General features: G+C 46.5%; 1 protein-coding gene across 1 annotated transcript in view; it reads right to left on the bottom strand.

The window, feature by feature from the left end:
* Positions 1-25,744, bottom strand: part of LOC142784969 (uncharacterized) — a 33,428-nt gene extending 7,684 nt beyond the window's left edge. Inside the window, exons 1-2 of the mRNA XM_075883384.1 lie at positions 24,683-25,744; positions 7,737-7,809 (exon numbers count right to left, since the gene is read on the bottom strand). Coding sequence (XP_075739499.1) covers positions 7,737-7,809; positions 24,683-24,816 — 207 coding nt within the window. The 5' untranslated portion in view covers positions 24,817-25,744. The remainder of the gene's footprint in view (positions 1-7,736; positions 7,810-24,682) is intronic.
* Positions 25,745-26,018: the final 274 nt, after the last annotated feature.

Genomic DNA, 26,018 nt, shown 5'->3' with positions numbered 1-26,018 from the left:
CTCCAGATCGGCCGCAGGTAGATATACTCGGGACAATAAAAAGAAACAATGACTTGACTTGACTGTGGTCTGAGAACTCTATTGCTACAAGTTTCACTGTCATCACTTCAATATTCATGAATAAAAATCAAGGTCAAAATTACAATGTTAAATTTCGTGCTTAAACATTTTTCAGGGGTGCAACAGCCGAACTAGAATTTGGAGCAATTTTCGCAGCAGCAAAATGTTACTTTTAGAGCACTAAAACTCAAATTCGGAGCAAGTTACAAGCGGAAATACATTAATTTTTTTTACCACGAAAGACCGAATTTCGAGCAACTTGAGAAAGAAGGATTAGATTTAAAATATATATATATATATATATATATATATATATATATATATATATATATGTGCAAGCCATTTAACATTCCCTAAATCATGCACAGTGAAGAATATGAGCACTGCAATTTCAACAAAGTAGTATTTTCTTTAATCACCCCACTCAGCAAACAATGATGAGGTCCACATTAGAAATCACCAGGCCTGTCAAATTGTTTGAGAATCCAAATGTGGATTTCCCAAGATTGTGACCATGAGATTCCTAAAACTGGAAAAAAAAAACTGTTTGACTTTTTACAGCTGCAGAGATGTCATAATATACTCCAAACAATTTTGCCAGTAACTTTTTTAGACATCAGCGAGCATATTTGTTCTCACAAATATGTGGCATATACATACATCAGTCGTTGAATAATCTCTGTAGTGTCTAGAGACTACAACTATAAGCCCCTTCTAAATACTATAACGCTTTTCCGCAGGCCACCCATGTACCATGGTGAAGGTGGCTAAAGCGGTGTTTCTGCACAGGTTAGAACAAGACCAAGAAATTTTCAAACCACAAGCCCCCCCCCCCCCCCCCCCCCCACCTCCATTTTTTTATGATGGGGTTAGGTTTAGGGCACAACTTTTTGGCTTGCTTGCAAGGCCCGTTTGACCAGATAAAGTAATAATGGCACAGGCCAGTTGGCCTCGCCATGGCACCGAATATCTATCGCATGTGGCATTACTATGGCAACTGACATGGTCACGGCATGAACTAAAGCTGGTACTGTGCAAGCTCGATATGCTGAGAGTTTGTTGCTGAGATATGCTGCGAGCTCGATATGCTAAAGATTCCTAACATGCCACGGCCTCATTTGCTGAGAAGAAAATTCATATTTCTAACGAAGTGTTGCTGGCTGCGGCAACACATCTTTTGTGTTGAAGCTGCGTGATCCCGCCGTTAAATATCTGCTATGGTCAGCAGACCGACAGGCACGTGGCGTTGTTACATCATCTGGTCCATCGAGTTTCGCGAGTGTCTTGACTTAATGAGCAGCTATCTTACACTGCGGTTTAGGGTTAGTGTCTGCCCGCATAGATTGATGATGCAAACTACAAGTGGCTAAAGTAGTCTCCATTTCTTGCTCAAATTAAGGCAAATGAGAAAATTTTGTGGCTGGTCGGGCATTTCGGCGCAGCGTGGCACAATTTCGGCAAATTTCATGGTTTCCGCACAGCTCCGCGCACAAGTGAGGAATTTCATCAGATTGGCGCAATCAGCGCAGCTGTTGCACCCCTGCTTGTGAGCATCATGTAGCGAATTTCAAAATATCTTTTTCGTATTTTCATGACATTGGCTCAATGAAATTTTCTATACCATCGTATGCTAGGTGTAGCACCCACTGAACACAATGTATTTCATTTTTATTGAGTAGAAGCTATGTGGGACTCCCCCAGTAGATGCCTTCAATATATCGTACGTCACTGTGTTTGGCACGGCAATCTCAGTGTAATCTCCACCCAAATTTTCTTCCTGCATGTTTTCTCCGTTGCCGAGCAACATGTCGCGGCAAGAGAGGTGTTTTTGGGATAGTGAAATTACAGTTACTAATATGCAAAAAATTGTTTTGCTCTTTTGTGTCTCTTTAAAGAGAATGGAAGCGTGCTTCACTTTAGGACAGAACTGCTGCAGGAATTAAACTTTCAGTTTTTAGACCTACGGCTAACGCCTTACTCAAATGGGGGTGAGACAGCTGAAACTAAATTAGGAGCAGTTTTTGGAGTAGCGAAATTTCAATTTGGCAGCAGTTAGCCGCCTTTACTAAGTTATACTGGGAGCTTGAAAATACCAATGTTTAGAAATGTGGGGGCACCAGTGCATATATTAATTGGCTTATAATACACATTCCACACACAAACAGATTTTGAAGGAAGTTATTGAACAAATTATCGCCAGGTATGAACTGCACTACTTTTTTACATACCACACACGTGACCTATCTAACCCTCGTAACACGTGAAATATCATCTAAAAAAAAGTTTCATTGAAAGCTAGGTTCTGTGGAAACATTTAAAAAAAAACATCACACTCAAAAAGAAATTAAAAAATTGTGATTCACAAGAATCTCAGTAACATAACAGTGGTTGTTTGCTTAAAAAAAAGCCTGACATGATAGTGTCAAGAGCTTTTAACAAACAAAAGCATGCTGTACTGCTGTTCGCGGCCACCTCATGCAGGACCACCTCAAAGAGTGCAACGCAAGAGCCAGGAAATCTCTCCGCATAGACTATCTCGTAAAGCACGTGCATAGGGCACTAAGTGATAAGAGAGTGATACTGATAACGCCTCTGCACATGAGCCCCAATGCGCTATTATTATAGAACAAGTTGGCCAGTTTTATATTTTTTCAATATCCATAGGTCATCACCGTTGATGAAGAACTCCCTATAACATATCGACTTGCGATTGCTGCCCGCGTCTTTCCGAGACTCGCGTAAAGTGCTCGCGCACAACAGGTGAAAAAATCCCTGTCCACTTAAACAAACCGCTGATCATAGAGAGGCAGGTTCTATTGCAAAAAAAAGAAAAGAAATAAAACAAAGTAACACTGCCGCCGACCGAAACACTGATTGAGATAAGCCAAAAGCTCGTGTAGCCCAGGGCCGGCACGCATGCAGCGACACCTCTTTAAGCACTTGTTGCGAGTTTCGATTACAAAACGAAGCAGTGGCGAATCCCCATTAATGAAAACTGTGCCAAGTGATTGCTGATGTATAATGAGTCACGAACAAAGCGCTAAGGTGCCCATTAATATCGTTTACAATGGTTTGAACACTGGTTTTGTCACCGCAGCTTCGCTCTTTACCAAGTGTTTCTCTCTACCTGCAGACACTGATGTGTGGATTTCATTTGCGATGGCTTTTTTAAATGCAAAATGCAATGAGAACTCGCCTGTCTAAAGAAATTAGTAGCTAATGGGTGTAAACCGCGAATTGGTTGCACACATTCTGCCGCTCACGGAACCCATTTTGAGAACCCATGTGCACGTGCTAGAGCATACGGGAGACGCGTCGAATGCAGGGAAAAAATTACTCTACGTTTACAGTTACTGGCTCACAGCAAACACGTACTGGTAGGGGACTGCATGCAGCAGTGTCAACATGAAAGCCACAGTGACTGGAGAAACGCTCTATGCACGACAGAGAATCGGAGAGTCAACCCCGCTATGCTTGCCACCCAACTCAATGGTTCTCGCTAGTCGACAGTGGCGTTAGAACACACAGCCTTGCTAGTAGGAGCAGCACGCTTGATGCACGGCAGCACATTTTGGTGGGGTCACGCATATTTGCTAAAGTTTAAAGATTATGGCGGTACCATGGGAGCCTTTGTCACCAGAAAGATGAAAATTGAAAAAAAAAACACTATTGGGTGCGTCTTATTAGTCAAACGTGCCATTTTTTTCCCACTGAAGCTGAGGTCGGCATCAAAATTCTAGCTTTCCAGGCTGTTTCGGTGCAAGTTATTTGATTACTGTGCCTTTAGAGCAGCTTGGCGCAAAAAAAAAACGGAAATGTACCAAAAATGCGCAATGTGAGCAGCTGTCTCACTCCTTACCAATGCGTGTGTGTTGGCACTACAGGCCCAGGTCGCAACAGCCTCTTTTGCCTTACACATTAGCTTATTCTAAAGTGATCAATGATGAATTGGCTGCATCTTTGGCACAGGAGGCTGTGTGCAGGTCATGTATGCACAAGGTATTGAGCAGTGTTTATGCTCAGATTCAGAAGTTTCCCACAACAAGGTTTCTAGAATATCCGGTCACTAGATCCTGCGAAAAGATGGCGAGATGGATCAAACATTTCAGCAAATGCGAAGTCTGTGAGAAAAATCATGAAACCCACTTTAGCCTGCTGCCCTACGTTCAAAAATCTTTATTGATACAAGCTCTTATTAGTACATAAAAATACACAACACTTGTTAGACTTGTTCACAAGATGGCGCACAATTAAGAGTGTCGCATCCAGATATGATGCGGCAGTGGTATGTTCGGCTCTCAAGAAGCTGGGCAGCACTTGCACACTTGTTAAGCTCGGGGCCAAAGGCAAAACCAAAAATAAATGTGAATATTGTCAGAAACACCGAAGCTCCTCCATTCCTTCTGTTACAGGGGTAGTGTACAAGATTCCTCAGTAATGCGCCAACAGTTATATTGGTCAGACTGGTAGGTGCATGTTAGATTACGGGGGCACCAGAAGAAATGCAAAAAGAATATCTGAATATCAAACTTGTTTGCTTATTGAACACAGTGTCACAGAAAGCTACTGTTTAACTACATCAGGGGTGCAACAGCCGAAATACAACTTTCATCAATTTTAGGAGCAGCTAAATATTACTTTTGGAGCACTAAAATGTAAATTTCGAGCAAGTTACAGGGAAAAATTATGCAATTTTCATCACTAGATACCAAATTTTGAGCAGTATAAAAAAAGAAGGCTTACATTTACAAACAAAATATGCATAAACCATTCGACATCGCCTAAATTGTGCAGTGTAAACATGAACACTGCTACAATGAAAGTGGTAGTTTGAACCACCCCACTGAGCCAACATTGATAAATTTCATATTGGCATTCGCTGTGCCTGTAAAATCATTTGACAGACTCTGCAAATTTAAATAGGAATCTGACAAGCTTGCGACCATGAAATTTGGGAGATTCTGGAAACCGAAGAGCACAGGTGGTGAAAAAAACAAACAAAAAAACTGGTGCACAATTTGGTTAGTTTTTTTTTTTTTTCAAGGAAGAAATGTCACACTGCTTTAAATTAATTCCAGTAGTATATTTAGACATCAGTGATTACACTGATACTCATAATTAGGCAACGTGCAAACGCATGAGTAAGTGAACATTATGTGCAGTGTCCCGTGACTAGGGATAACAGCCCCTTCCAAATCTCAATATGCTTTTTCCCAAAGCACCGGTGTAAAATGGCAATGGTGGCCTATTCAGGATTCCCTGCATGGGTTAGAATCCCAAGCCAAGAAATTTTCTAATCACTACACCTTTCTTTCTCAACTTCCCACCTTGTTTTTTTTTTTTTTTCCATTGTGGGGTTAGCTATCGCTTCGACTCTCCCTTGAAGGCGCATTCGACCAGGTAAAGTAACAACGGTGTGCACCCGTTGAATTAGCGACAGTACCGCAGATGTCCATCGCCAGGACCATGGCCGGAACGGCGCAACTTCAAGACAGAAGGGGGGGGGGGGGGGGGCTCAGAGCTTTCAATGAAATAGAGGTTGTCCAGTTTTTTTTTTTTTTTAAGCTTTATTCGCAAACTGTGCGATATTTCACAGCAGCTCTTGGAGATGAATCAATTTTCGAAGCTTACCAAGTTTTCGCCTGTAGATCAAAACAGTATTGAGAGGAAATCAGTGGCTATGGGCCCAACCTACAGACGTAATCTATAAGCAAAGAACCCTGTGAGCTAAAGTCGCAGATGGCAGAGGCGTTGCCAGAAATTTTTTTCGAAGGGGGCGCCACCTTGATTAGAATGGTTCCCAGCTAGGCAAGTAGATCTGGTAGACCGTTATTTTCTGCATGCCTATATATCATAGGAAAATATTGGGAGGGCAGAGGCACGGGCCTGGTATGCCACCCCCTGGCTACGCTACTGGTGGATGGAAACCAGTGTGGTCGAGTACACACTTAGAGAAGGAGAGACGGGAAGGAGGGTGGGAGTGGCACAGGTTACTGTTAGGTTACCTTGGCGAGAGAAGTAGCTCTAACTGGAGCGGCACTTGTATGACGTAAGAAAGAAGGTTTCGTCCAACGTGTTGGCCGAACACACAGAAGCAACTGACAACAAAATAGAATGGATTAAGGTGAAATTACCAAAATAATGGAAAAATAATTGGATTTCCGGGCTATATCTAGACTCTCTGACGATTCGGACTACAGCGGGACACATTCTTGAGTGTAATCACAATGACAGGAACTTCCCCCAGGTATACACACCTACATCCTATTTTGAAATATACATAATTGGACTGTTCGCACATTCATTTCAAGTTGTGAGTGTGGCTTCAGTGCAGAAACCTAAATGTTCCGCTTTTATGCGAGCATTCATGATCAGTGCTCATGTTAACCCTATGTTGAATAACAACCACAACACAAAAAAAAAGAGCGGTGACAGTGGCACTGCGAACCGCCGTGAGAGTACCCTCACGTATGTAGCGCACTGTGGCATGCCGCCGATAACTTTTGCTGTCTTTCCGGATTTTGTAGTCTGCAGAAGTCCACGCACATGAAGCCAGAGCAAAACAATGCTGTTCAAAAATGAAGACACTGCAAAGTCATGGTAAAATCACACATGCAACTACCAGCTTTCTTTTGCCAGTGCGAGGCGAGATCACGTGATCGAACCCTGCACGTCACAGCGATTGGAGCACTCGCGCCTCCGGTGGTGGGCCTCACGCCCAATATGTTAGGGAAACTGCATGACCAACCGTTGCTACACTGGACGGTGTATCACGCAATAGAGGAAGACAAGAGTGGTCGGTGCAGGGTGAATCAGTGGCCGAAAAGACAGTGATAAGAGACTTTTCGAAAACAGTCAACCATAGATTCTTGGCTTTCTAACCTATATGTAAGTAGTGTAAATAAACATTTTGTATATTATAGAAACCAAATGTCAGTGAATTGCTGAATAAAACCCTTTTATAACATACTCTGTCCTGTCATGCAAGTTTTGGTTCATGTCAAACATTAGTTGACAAAAAAATTAGAGCTCACTCAAACTCACCTGTACATACTTCACGCCTAGGGCTCATTCTGACCCACCAAAATTTTCTTAAAGCAGACTCGCTCGGCCTCAAGCTTGCTAAAATATTACTCACCCTTACTCACTCAAGCACATGGCTTAATTTGAGTATGAGCGAGTTTCGACTAAGTCAACTCATAGGTGAGTTGCTGACCCAAAGTGTCAAGTTAGGGAGACGATCACAGAGCGCCCAAACTTAATAGGCTCGATTAAATGGATCAATCAGATAGATACTACACAGACCGACTGACAGACAGATATGGTTAAGGTGCTTTTAGTTTGCTAAAAAATGCTCTGCTTTAAAGTGCAGGTGACTACCAGGAGCTCAGCCCTTAAGGGAAGTGTCACTTTGAGACTTAAGCTTTTCTGGTTTCTATGAATAGAAAGCACTTACGAGACATTTTGAAACTTGCCACTCTGTACTAGCACTGGTGTCCAAGAGATAGCCGACACACTGCCTAAACAAGCCTCGGAATGCAAACCACGAATCAACAGCACGAGAAAAAAGGAATTCCTTGTTATCATGGCAGGACGACAACACTTGCTAGGCTAAAAAAAAAGAAATAATTGGAAAACTGATGTGTTTTTGAAACACCCAACAGCGTTGTACAGACCTTGTGTAGAATCTGCTGCCATCTAGCAGACCCCGAGACATTTCTGCAATGTTGAAGGCTGGGTGCGCTCCACCTGTGCAGGCATGGAATGTCCATATTAACGTGTGGTGGCAGATATAGGGGTGGCAGTGCCAACAAATTTTCATGCCATGTTGCTCAGACTGAGAAAACTGGGATGCTAAAAAAATATTTGCAGGAAATCAACCTCTATGTTATTTGACTTCCTCATGGCTGACTCAAAGGGCCAGATCTGTTGCTCATTTTGCTGCTTATAATTAAATGCCTGTTTATATTCTCTGCTTTATCCAGATGTGGGACAGCATAGACACTCATCACAGCATGTTCTTTCATGCCATGCCAGAATGAAACAGTTTTTGCACTGTGTGAATGCAGGCACAGACAAACCGGCCTTGTGCACGAGCTTTGAAGCTGCATCACGGCTACTCATGCTTGCCTCTGCTGCTGTTCACAGCATTACTTTGACGATTACATTGCGATAACAATTTCATATTAGCCACGTAGCTTCTGCATGTCATTGATTCTCATCTAATGGACTGGTTGTGCTTGAACATGTTGCTTATTGTGACTTGTTTATTGTGGAGTTTAATAAGGTTACATTTGGTGGTGTGGTTTGCACACGCATTGCTTCACTATGTTTACTTTTCAAGCATCCCATGTACTCTTTCAGAGGGGGCGGCCAATTTCATAAGGGCAAACCGAATGCTGTGACCCTCCCCCTGTTATTATATTTTATACCCCAAGAAGAGCAAATACATATTAAAAGAAAAGCGGCGCACAAAAAAACGGAGACAAAGAAGAGAACCACACACAGCGCTGTGTGTGGTTCTCTTCTTTGTCTCCGTCTTTTTGTGCGCCGCTTTTCTTTTAATATGAATAGACACCAACTCGCCCAACTTTCTATTCTGTTACAAGAAGAGCAAATATTTTATTCCAAATGGTGATCCTCCTTCATAAAAAAAACTTATATCCACCTTTGTGTGCCGTAAAATGTTAATAGATATCTCAGGTGTGTCAACACTGTTCGAAACTGCAAAAATGTTGTTCTGGCTAATCTGTTACCCTTAACTGTTGGTGCATGCCCACTGTTTACACACAAAGGTGGTTTCGCAAATGTTCAGTAGGCGATATACAACTGCCCTTCTGCAAGTGGCGTGAAATTGTAAGGTGCGAATAAGGCCTGAAAGTGATGACGTGAACCCAAGTATTTTAAACCTACTGGGCTGTTTACGAGCACATGCCCCCCCCCCCCAAAGGGTATTCAATGAAATACCAGCTAATCAGCTCCTACTTTTTGGATACGCTTTTCATTTTTCTTTTTCACGCACAGAAGACTATTACTTGTGTGTTAATGCTATATAGCGCACGTTGATGACTACAGCAGCAAAGCATTATTCATTTGAAATATAAAAAAGGAGTAAAAAGTTTCATTTCAAGTTAGATGTGCGATAAATCGGAGGGGCTATTTTGTAAGTATTCTATCTAGAACAGGGCAGACATGAAACAAAAGAATGAAATGGAGCCACACTAGATTGGTCAAGGCTATTCTCATGGTCAAGACATGAGAATAGTCACTGAAGGTGCATAGAACGGGTGGAGGCCGCATTGCGTCATTAAAATGGAGACAAAATGGCATCCGAACGACATGGATTCGATTGAAATGAAGTGCTTGAGCCCAAACAATCGAATTAGCCTGTTTTGCACCTCAATTACCATAATTCTGCTGCAAAAATCACAACAAAATGACTCCTCCAAATTGCAACACCACCTAGCATCTACTCAAGACACAAATAAATGGCTAAAGTCATCCCAGTCTGCAATCTCAAGCTTTAAAAAACAACACGTGCCAATATTGATGATGTGCTGTATTCATTTTATATTTTGACATGTGTTGAAAGTATTACCGAATTCTCTTAGCTTGACTACAAGCTTTATGATCCCTCTTGTTCTTTCATTCTATCTCCTCCCATTCTTACTAAAAAGCTTACAAATTAACCTCCACGTCGACGTAGGCCGTTTCTAGTAAATTACTCTTTCCAGTGGTGTAACAGAGCTTCCTTAGCCCGCAGCTGTGCCTCGCTATAGCCTCTTCTCAGCCATTCTGCACGTCATGAATAGCAAATAACTAAAGCAATCCTTATTTTAAAATGTGGCGATGGCTCCTGTCCATTTAAAGGACCCCTAAACTACCTCCTAGAATTTCTTTTCAAACGTTTGAAGTAAACACATGCATCATATGCAAAATGCTGCATGATCAATGATTTTCCATGTGGCAGCGCAACAAGCGGCCAGTGCTCCACAAATTCCAAGAAACAATCCCCCCATGCCCTTCGGGCTGGCACGTGACTTCAAGAAGTTGAATCTGACGTGCAGAATAAATAGGCTGCAATTGGCCAAGCCAGCACCTATGACTTCCTGTTAGGCTGCAAGAAGCTGTTCATGCCACTCGTCGTTTGTCGTGACGCCTGCGCTTGCACGTGCTTGCAAATCAGGTACTGTGGTTTGTAGCACAGGGTTCATACCGACACTATTCGTATAAGCACCGGCTGGCTCAGCAACAGCGATTCACCAACAAGCACACAGTTGACAGAGGATAGGTTCGCGGCAACCGTAACAAGACAGTGTTTAGAGCTCATCGATGATGTATGCCGCGCAAGATTGGGAGAGGTGCTCGGCAAGAGGGCAAAGCGGCTTCGGGAGAGGTTCCAACGGAGGGTAGGGAAAAGGAGAATGAAAGGAGTGATTACTGTGCTTAGATAATCAAACGAATTTAATTCTGCTATTACAGCACCATTTCAAAAATATTAACGGCTTTATGGTTGTTGTGCACTTGCGCACAACTTCTTCACCACAACTGAATGTCCATCTCTGGGTGGTTAAATATTGCATCTGGTTTCTGGCTGCATGCAGTATAGCACATACAGTGAAACCTTGTTAAACCGTACCCGCGTAAACAATAGTTTCGTTTTAAAAGTTGTGAAGTCCAATCCCCGACTCGGCGGCCATTGAACATAATGCATTTTGTATACTCATAAGCCGTACCAGCTTATCACGTATATATCGGTTATTAAGTAGTTTTTCCAATTTTCGTTGCGCACTCACCGCGGCATGTCGTCCCCCACTGGGCGTCCCGACAGAACAGCAAGATCCAGAGATCGAAACACGCCTCACTTGTTTGTGTTGATGATGATGGCGGCTGTGATGGTGGGTGCCATCTCTTGGATTTTTCTGCAACAAGAAGCACTCGGCCAGCCAGGCTTCTGGTGTTGTCCACGCAATGGCGCTTTTCACAAACACGCCCCTAAGCTACCTTTTTCTTGCCCTACTACCGAGCGGTGCGGACGTGTTTTCGCGCGCTCCACCTGTTCGGCGAATTCAAGGTCGTGCAGGGTTGTGCAAGGTCGGTTGGTGCAGAAGCAGCGCGCAACAAGAAATAAGTTTCTCTTCATTTCTTTGTGTTTGTGAACATCATTATTATTTTTTTTCTCTCCTGATCAATAATTAGCGTTGCGAATACTGTAGGTGTGGGACACGGGCAACGTTGTAGTGACGTTGACCACGTGAACGGGCTAGGCGGCTGTTTTGAAGAAGGTCAGGGCGCCCGGTTGGTTGTTAAAGAGCTAGAGCCTAACATGAAGGGGACCTAGTGAGAGGCTACTAGCGAAATTGAACACGTATGTGTGCGGTGTATGCGGCAGCTTGAAACAGTTGTTGAGGTAGGAGAGTTAACGGAGGCGGCCGGATAGCGGGATTGGGGTTGAACGTAGGCCTGTCGGGAACTTGATCTGATGGTCGGGCGGGCGATGGCTAAGGAGGCTAGGAAAACCACGAGCGAGAGTGAGCTGGTACAGTGCGAAAAACGCAAGCGCTGGTGCTACTTAGATGAGACAGCATTCACGAGTTTGGCCGACGCGCAGAAGGCGAGTTTCGTGTGCAGGCTGTGCGAGGCACTGAAGGCGGCCGTGCAGCGCATGGAGGCTAGCATCAAGGGGCTTCAGGGGAAGCTTAGGGCGAAATGGGAGCAGAGGACAGAACTCCAAAAACAGCTCGGAGCGTTGCGCGAGCGGGAGGAGGCTACCGCCAGCCTATTAGAGCAAATGAAGGGCCACCTTCGAAAAGAACGGGAAGGGCGGACCGAGCTAGAGCAGCGGGTAAAGGACCTATTGGCGCTTTGCCCCGGCCCCGAGCAGTGTGAGACGGAAGACGTGGGTAGCGGAGAAGGCGACAGGCGGGAAGAAACAGGCGAGAAGGGAAATCAGGGAGCCGCAGCGTCTGTGTGTCCACAGCATGGAGGCTCCGAGAACATACAGCTTGGTGGCGCAGCAATCTTCAAGCAGGGCAGAAACACAGGACAGACGGCAGAGAGAGAAACAGGTGAAGCAAACAGGGTCGCTAGCTTCCATCACAAACAGAAAGCTAGCGATTGGAGCGTAGAAGGGTCCTAGTGGTGGGGGACTCTAACGTGGCCAGGGTTAGGGATGGCGTCTTCAAGACAGTGAAGGAAGATGGGAGAGTCAGGGTAGAGACACAGTCAGGGAAGAGCATGGTGGATGCACTGGCCAAAGCTCAGGAGGTCGTAGAAAACAGCATGGAGGGAGAAAATCTAGTCATTATTCATGCTGGGCTCAATGATGTGTTGAAGGGCAAGGATCAAAACCTTCAGAGAAAGTTAGAGGATGGGATGCGTTAGCTCCGAGAAGCCTCTGAGAATGTGCATGTTACCATAAGCTTAAGTTGCAGAGGTCTGGGAGCAGCCTCGTGGGATTGAGAGGAGGGTAGTGGAGGCCAATTGTGTGATCAAGGGTTTGAGCCGGCAACTCGGATACAGCGTAATGGAAGTTAACCAAGACGTGTACGAGCCCGACGCTCGCCCCTTTGCACAGGATGGCATTCACTACAGTGGTGCGACGGGCAGGAGGGTCGGTAACAGAATGGGTCGCCAAGCCATAGCTTTTTTAGGGGGACCCAGAGCCCTGAGGCCAACAGTGTAGCCAAAGACGAACCTAAAGGGGCACAAATATTCAAGCCACACTTAGCCCGTGAGAGAAGAAATCGACGTAAGCACAAGGGCCGAGCTAAGTCAGACGTAGGCTATATTAACATGCAGGGTAGCAGGAATAGGTTAAAGTGGGAAGAGATAGAAGAGCAATTGAGGCAGGAGGAGCTGATGGTATATGGGGTTGTGGGGACACATCTTCGGGACATGGAGCAACCACCCTGCAATCCGGACTACATATGGGAATATTGCAATAGAACGGAAGGCAGCAAAAAGGGGGGTGGAATTGGTGCATTTATATATAAGAGCATGGGTTGGCAAGGTGGTGGTGGTGAAAACATTTAATAACCATTAAATGGTTACAGAGAGGTGATTGGGTTGGGGCCTTATTGGCCTCCTACCCTCACAGCACTAGGTGGAACCCCTATTCCGGGGCTCCATTGGCAAGCAACGCCGCCCGCGCACGTTGAACCAGAGCCTCTTGGGCCTTCAGGTCTTGACAGCCGAGCAGGGCCGCCTCCCAGTCCTCTCTCGTGGGATTGGGGTTGGGGGGGATAGATGGATTAGACTGGCACGCCCAGACGATGTGAAAGGTGTCAGCCACCTCACCACAGAACTGGCACGTGCCATCAAAGGATGAATTGAAATGTTTTAGCACCGCCGGGCACAGTACAGTATTGGTAAACAGTTTTAAAAGGAGGCGCTCGTCAGCGCGATGCAGTCCCTTACAAGGGTCTGGATAGCGCCGGTGCTCCTCCTTGTAGTAATTGGTAATATCTTTGAATGAAAGGGCCGAATTGTCTGATTGCGAGTAGGCTTCCAAAGACAGGGAGATAGCCCGGGAAGAGAGTGCGCGGGCGGCCTGATCGGCCTATTCGTTACCCCTGAGTCCTTGGTGACCGGGTGCCCAAACCAGATTTCGCGGAGTTGGATTAACGTATCGGCAGCTAGGTTCCAGTATGCGCTGAGCAAGCGGTGAAGCCCACCCTAGCTGATAGTTCCGACAGGCCCCTCGTGAGTCGGTGATGATATGTTTAGAAGAGGGATAGGTGAGAGCCAGAGCGATGGCAACCTCCTCCGCGTGTGTTGCGCTGTAGGCTTTGAAAGTGAGCCCGTTTACGGTGTTTGCGTTGTGTATGACTGCGGCAGTATACCACCCCCCATGGTGCGGGCCGGCAACGTCCACGTAGCACACGTGTTCCTCTTGACCAAAGTGTCGCTGCAACGCTTCCGCGCGCGCCTGGCGGCGACCACTGTGGTTTTCTTTGGACATGTTGCGGGGAAGGGGTCGGACCCGGAGGGCGCGTCTCCAAGGTTCTGGCACTCTCACCCTTTCCTCAATATAGTAATCGTGTTTGATGTGTATTCGGTCCAAGAGGCGGCGACCGGAATGGGTCTGTGCAAGGCGCGTGTATTGGTTAACGAGGTGGGCTTCTCGAAGTTCCCGGTAGGTATTCACCACGCCTAGGGCCAGAAGTCTCTGGTTGGACATGGTGATAGGGAGGTCGAGAGCCCGCTTGATAACTTTACGGTGGATGACCTCGAGTTGATCATCCTCGTGTTTGCGTAGGTGCAAGTAGGGAGTCGAGTAGAGTATTCTACTCGTTACGAAAGCATGGGCAAGCCGCATTGCATCCCTGCTTCGTAATCCGCCCCGCTTGTTGGAGACCCGGCGGACCATATGGCCCACCTGGTCTCCCACCGTGCGAAGTTTGGCTATTGTGGTGTCGGCCTTGCGTTGGTGGTGTATGAAGAGGCCAAGGACGCGGATCTCCTTGGCCTCACGGATCGGTCCCGAGGGAAGACTGATATGGAGCTGAGTTGTGTCCTGAGGGGAGGGACGTACGTGCACAAATTCTGACTTAGCCGGGGCACACTGGAGTCCGCAGTAGGTTGCGTAGTCGTCGACTACAGTCGCTGCTGCTTGCAGGCATGACTCCATGTGACCCAGGTTACCTTGCGTGGCCCAGATCGTGATATCATCCGCGTAAAGAGCGTGATGTATCCCTGGTAAAGAAGCCAATTTGGGGGGAAGATGAAGCATGGCTATATTAAATAGGAGAGGAGAGAGGACCGCGCCTTGAGGAGTTCCCCTCGAGCCGATGACGTAAGGCCCATGTTCCTCATCTTGTATGCGTATGTAGGCTCGACGGTCTGTAAGAAACTGTCTAACATAATTGAATGTTTTATAACCACAGTTGGTCTGACTGAGGTGGTCAAGGATTACCTCATGCTTCACGTTGTCGAATGCTCCTTTAAGATCCAAGGCCAGGACTACCTTGTCATTGTGGGGGCATTCAACAGGATCTAATATGTCATGGTGGAGCTGTAGAAGTATATCCTGGGCTGACTTCTGAGGGCGGAATCCAAACATGGTGTCCGCAAAAGTGTGCTGTGTTTCTAGAAACTCGGAGAGTCTGTCGCGCACCATCGTTTCCATCAGCTTGCCGACGCAAGACGTGAGGGAGATGGGGCGAAGGTTCTCCACGTCAATAGGTTTACCTGCCTTCGGGATGAAGGTCACGAGAGCTGATTTCCATTCAAGAGGGAGAGGAGTTTCTCCGTCCCAAATGCTATTGATGTATTTGAGGAGCGTGGCGTAGGCTGCGTCGGGAAGATTGGCCAACAGTTTGACCGTAACCTGGTCACGCCCTGGTGCAGTGCCACGCTTCATCTTGCGTAAGGCCGCCTGGAGGTCGTGGAGCTGGAACGGGGTGTCCAACTGCGTGTTCTTTTTGCCTGCGTAGGAGTATGCGGCCGTCCGGGGGTCCTTGGTGGTGCACAGGTATCGGTCCCTGAGCGTGTTTGCCAGCTGTGTTGTCGTTCCTGTAAAGTTGTGCATGACCTTATGTAAGTGACGTTGAGTTTCCGTGCGTGTTTGTGTTGGATCGATGAGAGCGCGAAACAGGCGCCACGTGTTGCGACCAGACATCTGGCGTGCAGCCGTGTTGCACCTGTCCACCCAGTTAGTGTCGGCTAGCTGAGCAGCATATTCCGCAGCTTGCTCCGTGAGTTCTAGGATGCGTTTCTTGAGGCGTCTGTTATGTTTCTGTTTTTTCCATCGTTTGGTGAGGCTGCGGCGGGCCTGCCAAAGATGGAGGAGGTGGTTGTCCACGTCCGTTTGAGTTTCCGTGAGCTGTATCAGCTGTTCGTGTTGTTTCAGTGTAGACGTCAGTGATTTAGACCAGGTGTCGTATCCCGACTGGAGAGGGTCTACAATAGGTAGAGTGGTGCGGAAAGTTGTCCAGTCTGGGATACGAGCTTGTGTAAGTGGGCGTTTTAAGGGACGCATGTACACAGTTGTGTTTAATACACAATGATCACTACCGAGAGTGTCCTGTGTGTTCAGCCAGTCGGCATGGCGTATGTTGCGTGTAATTGTGAGGTCCGGGCAAGTATCTCGTTGAACAGAGTTGCCTACACGTGTTGGGCTGGCGGGATCAGTGTGGAGGGTGAGTCCAAGTGTAGAAAGAAGTTCCGCAAGCTTCCTTCCACGCGTGTCCTCTCGTGGGTAACCCCATAACCTGCTTGGGGCATTGAAGTCGCCGACGATCAGGAGGGGGTCCCGTCCTGCCACCTGCATAGCTTGTGTGAAAGTTTCGCTGAACGTGACGTTCTTAAGCTTTGGGGGACAGTAAATGTTTAAAATATGAACAGGTGGGTCAGATCGCCTTCTAGGCAGCACCGACACCATTGTGTATGGGAAAGGCGGTGTTGTGGGGAGTGTGACTTCCTGGGCGGTATATTGCTTGTGAACAAGTATACATGTCTCCGGGTTGTGTTGAAATGTAGTGTAATTTGTGAGTTTGACGTCCGAGCCGGGTTCCTGAAGGGCAACCACGGCAACAAGGAACTCAAAGGTCTCAAGATAGAGGCGGAAATGAGCCCGCTTCTTGTGGTTCTTGAGACCTCTGCAGTTCCACTGTGTTAGTTACAACGGCTGAGTTGCTCTGGCTCGCGACCTAGGGTTGGAGGCCATGTTCGGAGATAGAGGGTGGGGCTGTGTTGTTAAGATTACTCAGTTCACCAGCACCCTGTGCTGACGTACTGGAGTCTTCAGAAAAGTCCGACTCATCTGGAGTCACTCTGTTAAATTTTGAGGGGCGATTAACGTCCCTAATTGGCCCTACGCGCTTGAGGACGCGTGGATTGTCTTGTATCCACTTTTGGATAATGTGAGTTACTGTTTGTGTCACCTGTGCGATGACAGTCTCCATATGACGCGCGATGGTTTCGTGGATAATTTTGGGGAGGTCGGCCAATTGTGTTTCTATTGCATTCACCTGGGTCTCCAGGGCCGCGACGCGACTCTCTACAGTAGTAGGAATCTCCCTGTCTGTTATATTTTCCTCTTCGTCGCTCAACGAGGGTTTAGTAGTGAGATTGGTTTTGAGCGAGTCAAGTTCGCTGGCTAGTTTTTCATTCTGAGATCGCAAAAGGGCGAGCTCATGCCTGAGTTTTTGTGTTTCGGTAGTGCTTGTGGCAGAAGGAGGTGGAGAGGAGAGAGAGGAGGGAGAGGAGGCGACCTCCACCCAACTGCCCACCTTGGGTTGGTTGCGTGCAGCGTTGCCAGATGGAGCGCCGAGAGCTAGAGATTCCGCCGCGCCAGGTGGTAGCGTTGCCGTTGCTGCTTTGCCAGGAATTGGCACTTTGCCAGTTGACCGGTGCTTTGGTTTTGTTGGGGTCCCCGATGTCCTGGACCCTGGTTGCTGAAGCCTGATGAATTTTTCAGTGCATTCGCGGGAGCTGGTGAGGTGCGGACCCCCGCAAACTATGCACGTTGGGTTGCATTCGTGGGGGACCATCCCCTCAGGACCAGCGCCCACGTTTTGGCCACAAAGGCTGCATCTTTCGGTGACCGGGTTGGGACAGATATCCGCCCGGTGCCCCAGTGCACCACAGCGGTAGCACGCTGGCACTGTCTTCTTGTACTCCCTGACGGGAGTCAGTTCTGCGTTATAGTGGACGAAACGCGGAACCTTCCTTCCCGCGAAAGTCAACACAGCTACGTTGGAGTTCCCCAGCTTGCGCGCATAGACTAGTTCACCGCCACGCCACTGCACACTATGTTTCAGAGACGCACTGGTTTCGAGGTTGTGCACAGAAATCACGCCGCGACACACATCACCGGTGAGCTTGAGGTGACCGCGAAGCGGCAGCGGTCCTTTGCTGGTGTTGATTTGAAAGTCCGACAGCAGTTTCTGAGCCACCTCGTTATTCTGCGTGCCACAGATGATGATGTTTTGCTCCCAATTGGGAGAAATGCTGATGTCATTCATGTGCTGCCTTCCGATGAGTTGGGAAATGGCAGCGCCGAGCTCACCTTGTTGAAACGCTGCCTTGAGGGCTACTGTGATGCGTGGCTTGAGCACGATCACGTAGTCGCCAGGATTCATCCTGACCGTTGGTTTCGGCGTCCACTTGGAGACTGGTGAAGTCTTTTGTGGAGCTTTAGGAGATGGAGCACGAGCGTCTCCAGTGGCTGAATTGTTGAGAGGAGTTTTTAGTGCAGACGCTCCTTCCGCGTTTCTTCGGCGGCGACGCCGACCCTCGACGAGTTGAAAAATGTCGGCTTGCTCCGCCGAAATGGTGGATGGGCCGTCGTCTGATGGATTTGTCGGGATATACGACCACGACAGAGTCGTAGGGTCGTAGCCACGTAGTTCAGGCAGCGCCATGTTGAGGAGTTGACCGAGCGGCGTCTCCGCATCCAGCAGCGGCGGAGCCGCCGCCGTGAGGCTTAGCTCGTTCGCTACGTTGTGATGCAAAGTTGCTCGAAGTGGCCGAAAATTGGGCGTACCTGGGTGAGATCGGTGTCCCCAGAATCTTGCTGACTTGGCAGATGCAGTCACACAAGTTTTAGAGCAGCCACATTGAAGAGAGCACGGTTCCAGCCGAAAATCGACGGAGCCGATGAGCGTCGCGTCCGATCACTTCGCGAAGCCTTGCTTCACGTCCTGGGTTGGCAAAGAGTGAAGCAGGGATGCATGGAACATTTATGGTTAAGAGGGAAAGTAGCTGGGCATATGGCACTCCTTGGTTTTGTGTACTTATAGACGGTAGCAAAGGCCAGAGAGGAAAACCAGGCAATGGTGGAGTGTATATCAAAGCACATTGAGGAATTAGGAGGTGAGTGCGAGACAATTATACTAGGAGATATGAATGCGCACATAGAAGATATAGATAGATATACTGATTCAACAGGCAAAATGATCATGGATATGTGTGAAAGGCATGATTTGATCATTTGAAACAGTACCGAGAAGTGTGAAGGGCAAATAACATGGGAGGTAGGAAGGCTGCGGTCAACGATAGATTACGCACTGATGTCACATAGGATGCATGGTAAGCTCAAGGGAATGCACATAGATGAAGGTGGCTCCAGAAGTCTGGGTAGTGATCACAAACGTATCAAGCTAAGTTTTAGAAGAGCAGCAAAAGTGGGAAGGATACAAGATGAGTAACTACAGGAAAATTTTCATTCAGAAAGGCAAGTAGAAATTGCTATGAAACAAATTGAGAAAGTAATCACTGAGGATAATAAAACTGTGTGGACATACACAAATCTAATTAGACTGTTTGGGCTAGAGCTTGCTAAGGCACGTGACAAGTCACTTTAGAAGAGAAGACACAAGCCCAAGAGTTGGTGGGATGAGGAAGTTAAGAGAACCATAGCAAAACGTTAGGAAGCCTCTAGGGAACACAGACATGCTAAGCAGTGAAGGGAACCGACAGATGATGTTGAAAGAAAATGGGAAATCTTTCTAAGCTCTAGAAGGGAAGCATCCCTCCTGATCAATGAAAAGGTTAGAAGAAAGTGTGCTCAGTGGCTGGCAGAAGTACATAAAAAGGACAGAAAGGCAGCTGCGAAATTTTGGAACCATCTAACCTCCCTAAGAAATGAAACAAACCTAGAGCAGAGGTTTATACCTACCGCTCAAGGTTTTAGGCTAGAAGAGTACGAAGCTAATGAATATATAAGAACAAGGGTGACAGAAAAATTTCAACAAAAAAGTGCCTTATGCACCACAATAGACAGGGATGGATCAAGTGCCACAATGGCTCCATTTTCACGAGGAGAGTGGAAAAGGGCTGAGAAAAGGGTTCTAAGTAGTACATTAACAGGCCCAGAAGCATTCCAATTATGCTGATGAAGACATTGGGTCCAAAGTCTAAACAGACTTTGAGAGAGGCAGTGAGCAGAACAATAATCGATTGTGAAGTCCCTGATGGATGGAAACTTAGCAGGATGAGCATGATCTATAAAGAAAAGGGGGACAAAGATGACATAAACAACTACCGTCCTATTACAGTGACATAAGTGGTCTACAGGCTGGCAATGCAGATTATAAAGGAAAGACTGCAAGCATGAATAGAGGATGAGGGAGTGCTGGGGAACTGCAGAATGGGTTTCGGAAACACAGGAGGTTGGAAGACAATCTGTTCTCACTGACGCAGTGCATTAAAATAGCAGAAAAGGAACTCGCCCCTGTAGCTAGCATTTTTGGATATCAAGGGAGCATACGATAGCGTGGTGCAAGAGAACTTGTGGGGAATACTAGACACACTGGGTGTGGAAGAAGGAGTCACTAATCTTTTAAAGGAAATGTATTAAACTAACAAGGTAGTTATGAAGCGGGAAAAACAGGTATCCAAGCCCACAGAGGTCAAACGGGGACTTATGCAGAGGTGTCCACTGTCACCCTTGATATTCATGATGTACCTACAAGGATTAGAGGCCAGATTAGAGGGAAATGGACTTGGCTTCAACCTTTCTTTAGTCAAACAAGGAAAACTCATTGATCAGGCACTACCAGCATTAATGCACGCAGATGATATAGTGCTAATGGCCGACATCTAGGAAGATTTGCAGAGATTGATGAACATCTGTGGTAGTAGGGGAGATAGGTTAGATTTTAGATTCAGTAAGGAAAATCAGCAGTCATGATTTTTAACGATAACGAAGGTAGTGAGCTTAGAATACAGGAGGTCACGCTAGAGATAACAGATAAATACAAATAAGTGGGCATATGGATAAGTAATGGGACCGAGTACCTAAAGGAACACAAAAAATACATGACGACTAAAGGTAACAGGAATGCAGCAGTGATGAAATATAGGGCACTGTGGAATTACAATAGGTATGATGTTGTGAGAGGAATATGGAAAGGGGTCATGGTTCCTGGGCTGACGTTTGGCAATGCGGTCTTGTGCATGAGATCAGAAGTTCAAGCAAGATTGGAAATTAAGCAACGTGGAATAGGTAGGCTTGCTTTAGGAGCTCACGGGAGTACACCAAACCAGGGAGTACAAGGTGATATGCGATGGACAAAAGTTGAGGGCAGGGAAGCTAGCAGCAAGATAAAATTTGAGAAGCGATTGAGAGAAATGGAGGAGGAGCGTTGGGCTAGGAAGGTTTTCAGCTACTTGTACATGAAGTATGTTGATACAAAATGGAGGAAGCGAACCAGGAAATTGACTGGTAAATACTTGGAAAACAGCAGGTGGCCAAACCAAAATGAACGATCGGTTAAGAAGAAAGTGAAGGAAACGGAGACTGACATGTGGAGAATTGGCATGATTAAGAAGTCGGCACTAGAGATCTATGGAACTTTTAAGCAGGAAATTGCCAAGGAAAGGATCTATGATCATACTCGGGGTAGTTCTCTATTGTTTGAGGCCAGGATGGGAGTATTGCGAACCAAGACACATTGGGCCAAATAAGAAGGGGTAGACACAGTATGCAGTGCGTGTGGAGGGGAAAAAGAAAGTGCAGAACACTTGATAATGTTCTGTAAAGGGCTTCACCCTATAGTTCAGAATGATGGCGCAGAGTTTTTCAAAGCACTGGGGTTTAGGGACAGCGAGGGCAAGATAGACTTTAAGCGGGTAGCCTTAACTAGAAGGAGGTTATCTGATTGGTGGCTAAAGTCAAGGGACGAGTGAAAATTGAACCCTTCACTGCAAAGTACGAATCCTCAACCTGAGTATTTAAAGGAAAAAAATGGCAGCATATCCACGGAGTGAATGATGGAGAGTGGGGCGAAGCATTCGTCCGTCCATGCGTCCGTCTGTGTGACCGTCCATGCGTCTGTTTGTGCGCCCGTCCCTGCGTTCTTTCGCGCATCCGCCCCTGCGTCCGTTCATGCGTCCATCCATGCATCTGTTTGTGTGTCCGTTCGTTCATCTATTCAACACTCCAAGTCCCACCATCTCGCATCTTTTTATCATATATTCCCCATATAGAAGCACCGCCATCCAGTGGACGTTCCAAGGACGAAACGAGAGGTGGCACACGCACACTTTCTTACGGCCTGCGCTTTGGGTCCACTTCCCACCTTTAACCACCTCGAGTTCATGGTATATTCTAGTTCACTGTATTCATGGCACTGCGACCGAACGCTCGCTAAACCTTTCGAAAACCAAGGAGGTTACGCCCAGCGAGTATAAGGTAGCAACCTTTCCCTGTCAGATAGGGCTCAATTTACATGCCAATGGCTGCTAATGAGAAATGAGAGACAGGAGAATTCGGCTTTTACTTTCTTACGGCTTGCGCTTCGTATCTATTTCTCATTTTTAACCACCTTGAGTTCATTCATGGTATATACAAGTTCATTGTATTCATGGCACTGCGGCTCAACGCTCGCTAAACCTTTCTAAAGCTAAGGAGGTTACACCCAGCGAGTATAATGTAGCATTCCTTTCTTGTCCGATAGTGCCCAATGTACATGCCAATGGCTGCTTATGGGGATCGCAGCGTGCGCGTTGACTAAAAGCCGAATGCTCATGTCTCTCATTCCCCATTAGCAGCCATTGGCATGTACATTGAGCACTATTTTTTATTGTTAAACAACGCACAGAAAAAATCTCTCACTGGCACCACCTTGGAGGTCAAGTGATATACCTATTTCGGGTATGTGCCACTGGTGGTTACATACGAGGGACGCCCAAGCCACGCCATAAGGAGCTTCACCCCTAAAAGATAAATATAGTGGTTAGTTCACCAAGTATTATGGCTAGGCGGCGTTAGCCACCGCCCGATCTAAAGGGTACAGCCACATCCATCCATCGAAAGAAGGTGTGCGCTTGCTTTGCTTTCTTTGTTCCTTTGGCGCCTTGCATAAATGTTCTCTGGTTGACCATGCTTCAAGCGTGCTTCAAGCGTGCTTCAAGCGTGCTGGCTTTAGTGTGTGTGCGGGTGAAGCAGATGACGCCAGTGACATCATCAACCTGACTTTGGACATCGTAGACGAAGCTTGCAAAACTCTGCTAGCTGAAGTGCTGGAGTGGCAGGGCGTTACGGAAGGCATTTCCTTCCCCGACTTCAGAGACGCAGACAGCAATGTGCAGACATCTTCGGACATGTCCGACGAAGCAATTGTTGCCTCGGTTGTCGAAGTGTCGCCAAATGATAGTGATGAGGACGACATGGAAAGCGACAACACGGGTGATTCAGGTCCGACAGTGGCTGAAGCTGCGCACTGCGTCAGCATCATGCGGGTATTTGCCGAGAAGAGGTGGCTGGCGGAAAAGCTGGCTCACAGCATAAGTGAGTTTGAGGCCACTGTCGTTGCTGCTAGGCCGCCGCGTCGTCAAATGAAGATTACAGTCTTTGTCACGCGAAGTTAATAAATTACTGCACATTTTTCGTTCTTTCATTGCACTCCCTGAAGGTTTCTTTTTTTGACAGGTAAGTTAGCGACCTGACGCTATTTCGGTTAAGCAGTACTATCGTTTAGGACATACTTTTTCCGAGCTCTGGCCAACTACGGTTTAACGAGGTTTCACTGTATTGCGTGCCAGCACTGTTCAGGTAATAAAATAATCCTTGTTGGATGGCTGTCAGATTGGTGGCCTCGAAATCAAGTGGCAAATGTTTAGATCAGCAATGCTATTTCCACTGATACATACTGTCAAACGTGGGACTCTGGTGCAGCATGGCATAATCGACATTGATTTTATTAGAATGGTGCAGGAAACTTAGTTTGGCACAGTTGTGCGCAGAAGCAGCGTCACTCGATGAGGAATGGGAGGCGTTTACAATATTAAAACCTCACGAAGCTAACAGACAAGGCAGACATAGGAATTCAGTTGAAATATTACTTGAAATTTTATATTTTCTTCCTGACTCGCCACAAGTGAATTTTCAAAACGAAGTGAAAGGTATTGTTGGGCTTGCAAAGCAAGAAAAAACGAAAAAGTAACTCAGACTTTCTTTTGCTGTCTGCCAAGCTAACCCCGCTAGTAGACACATAATCACCACCACAACTTTCTTTGCTGCGAAGTAACTGACAAAAATGTTGATGCTACTTTTATTTACTGGTGTTGAATGTCACAAAGCTTTTAAACGTCACTGCTCATTAAATTTAATGTAGCTAGCAAGTTACACAAGCCTTGTCTAGTGTACTAACCTCCCACACAAAGGACTGCCTCTAGTTGTAATGGGCCACGCTTCATATAATGGCCACGCTGAACCCACGGCAGACTGCAGTAGTTGGCCTTGTTTTTAGGTGCATCGTAAAGAGGTGGTTATGCCAAATGGTGCAACATGTGCTACGTGTATGCTTCATTTAGCGCACACTGCCGATCCACGGCACAAGTTTGACACCCAGGCACATAAAATTAGCATTGGTGACAGTCAGGCACTTTTCTAAAAGATACCCGAGACATAGGCAGACGACATAGGCTCCTGTTATGTTGCGGTAAGCTTAGACAAATTGCACATCAAAAGATGACTTGTACTATACTATGTACCCTCGAATGGAACGAAAAAAAAAACGATCACTCGGGTCGCACGTACGCGACTAGCCGCAACTGTTCGTCCTACTTATTCGCTGAATACTCGCACACCTCGGCGAGCGGTTGATTAAGGTGCAAGTGAAAGGCATGAACAAGAAGGCACTCGTACAGAAAAACAATAATTTATACTCACAAATGTAATCTGGCTCGTCGCTGGCGTTGTTGAGGCAGCTGAAATTTTCTTTTCTTTGCGTAGAACCCGGATGACAAAATCGGTGTTGCCAGGTCTTGGTAAGGAAGCATCGTTGAAATCGGACAAAATCGCATGGAATGTGGCCAGGGAAGTATTTATTAACAACAAAACTAAAAATGATTTCAAGCCTCCTTAGCAAAAGTGATATTTAGCACTCAGAAAAGCAGCGATGGTGTAGTCAACCAGCAAATTTCAAAATCTACTATTGCTCAGCTTGGTGAGCTGGTATCACGACCGAGGTTGTGGTTGGCACAAAAGACTGTGAAACGAAAATTTTTTAAAGAAGTAACATACAATTGAAAGCTTTTTTACAGCACCAGCTGGCTGTATAACCAACAAAACAAGGGTACTAGTTCTTATGACTGTGCTAAGCTTGCATTGCGTGTCACACGGACACCTATCATAGCGGAGGGAATAAGACGATTGCGATCTGCGCATCGCAATTTCCGACTCTCAGGCCGTGATTTAGCTAACGTCTTCGCGATTCTGCGCCAAACACAACCTGAGGGGTCTGATCACGATCAAAAGACACCGTTACAAAAAATCAGCAAGGAAAATCAGGCAATCCTCATGAAATCGCGAAAACCAGTATCAGCTGATTCTATTGCTACACATATTTCATTTCATCATGCCGGAGTTCTGAATGGTATGCAGCTGCAGTAGTCCTGAACTCGACATGCCTGAAAAGTCACGGTTGTAAATGCGAGAATGACGCGTAAATACCAAGCGAAAATGACGGCTGTAAAGAGGCGAAGAAGCGCACAATTTTTGTCCTAAATAAATTAAGTGGTAGTATAAGGTGCTAAGCATTGCCACAAGGTTGGGTTCAAACTATACAATACAATTATACCGGTTCAGCCACACCGTGACTTCGACGCTTCACCCAGAAAAAAACACTGGCTACGCCCTTGAAAACGTGACCCAGCATGGTCACGTGTGTGTACTTTTAATCTCAGATACACCTCGCTCTGATTGCGACATACACCAGACCGCGTGGACACAATACGGCAGCTCGTTTAATAACTAAGCGTATACAAGTGCATGCTTTATTAGTAAGAAATGTGCAAAGCCATAACAGTCCACCTTCGCCTGTCTGCTATTAACTTAGTCCTAACAACATTAGATGTATACACTCTGGAAAAGTACCCGATTATGCTACCAGCGAGGGTATAAGCAAAACATCGCAAAAATAACGAAGACTATGGTAGAGTGTGCACAACACGAGCGCTGATTTTCAACATTTTTGATAGCTTAACCACCAAGGAAAGCTCTGTAT

Source organism: Rhipicephalus microplus, unplaced genomic scaffold, assembly GCF_043290135.1.
Source record: "Rhipicephalus microplus isolate Deutch F79 unplaced genomic scaffold, USDA_Rmic scaffold_16, whole genome shotgun sequence".
Lineage (NCBI taxonomy): Eukaryota > Metazoa > Arthropoda > Arachnida > Ixodida > Ixodidae > Rhipicephalus > Rhipicephalus microplus.
The sequence above is the reverse complement of the archived record's forward strand: the minus strand, read 5'-3'. Positions and strand labels throughout refer to the sequence as shown.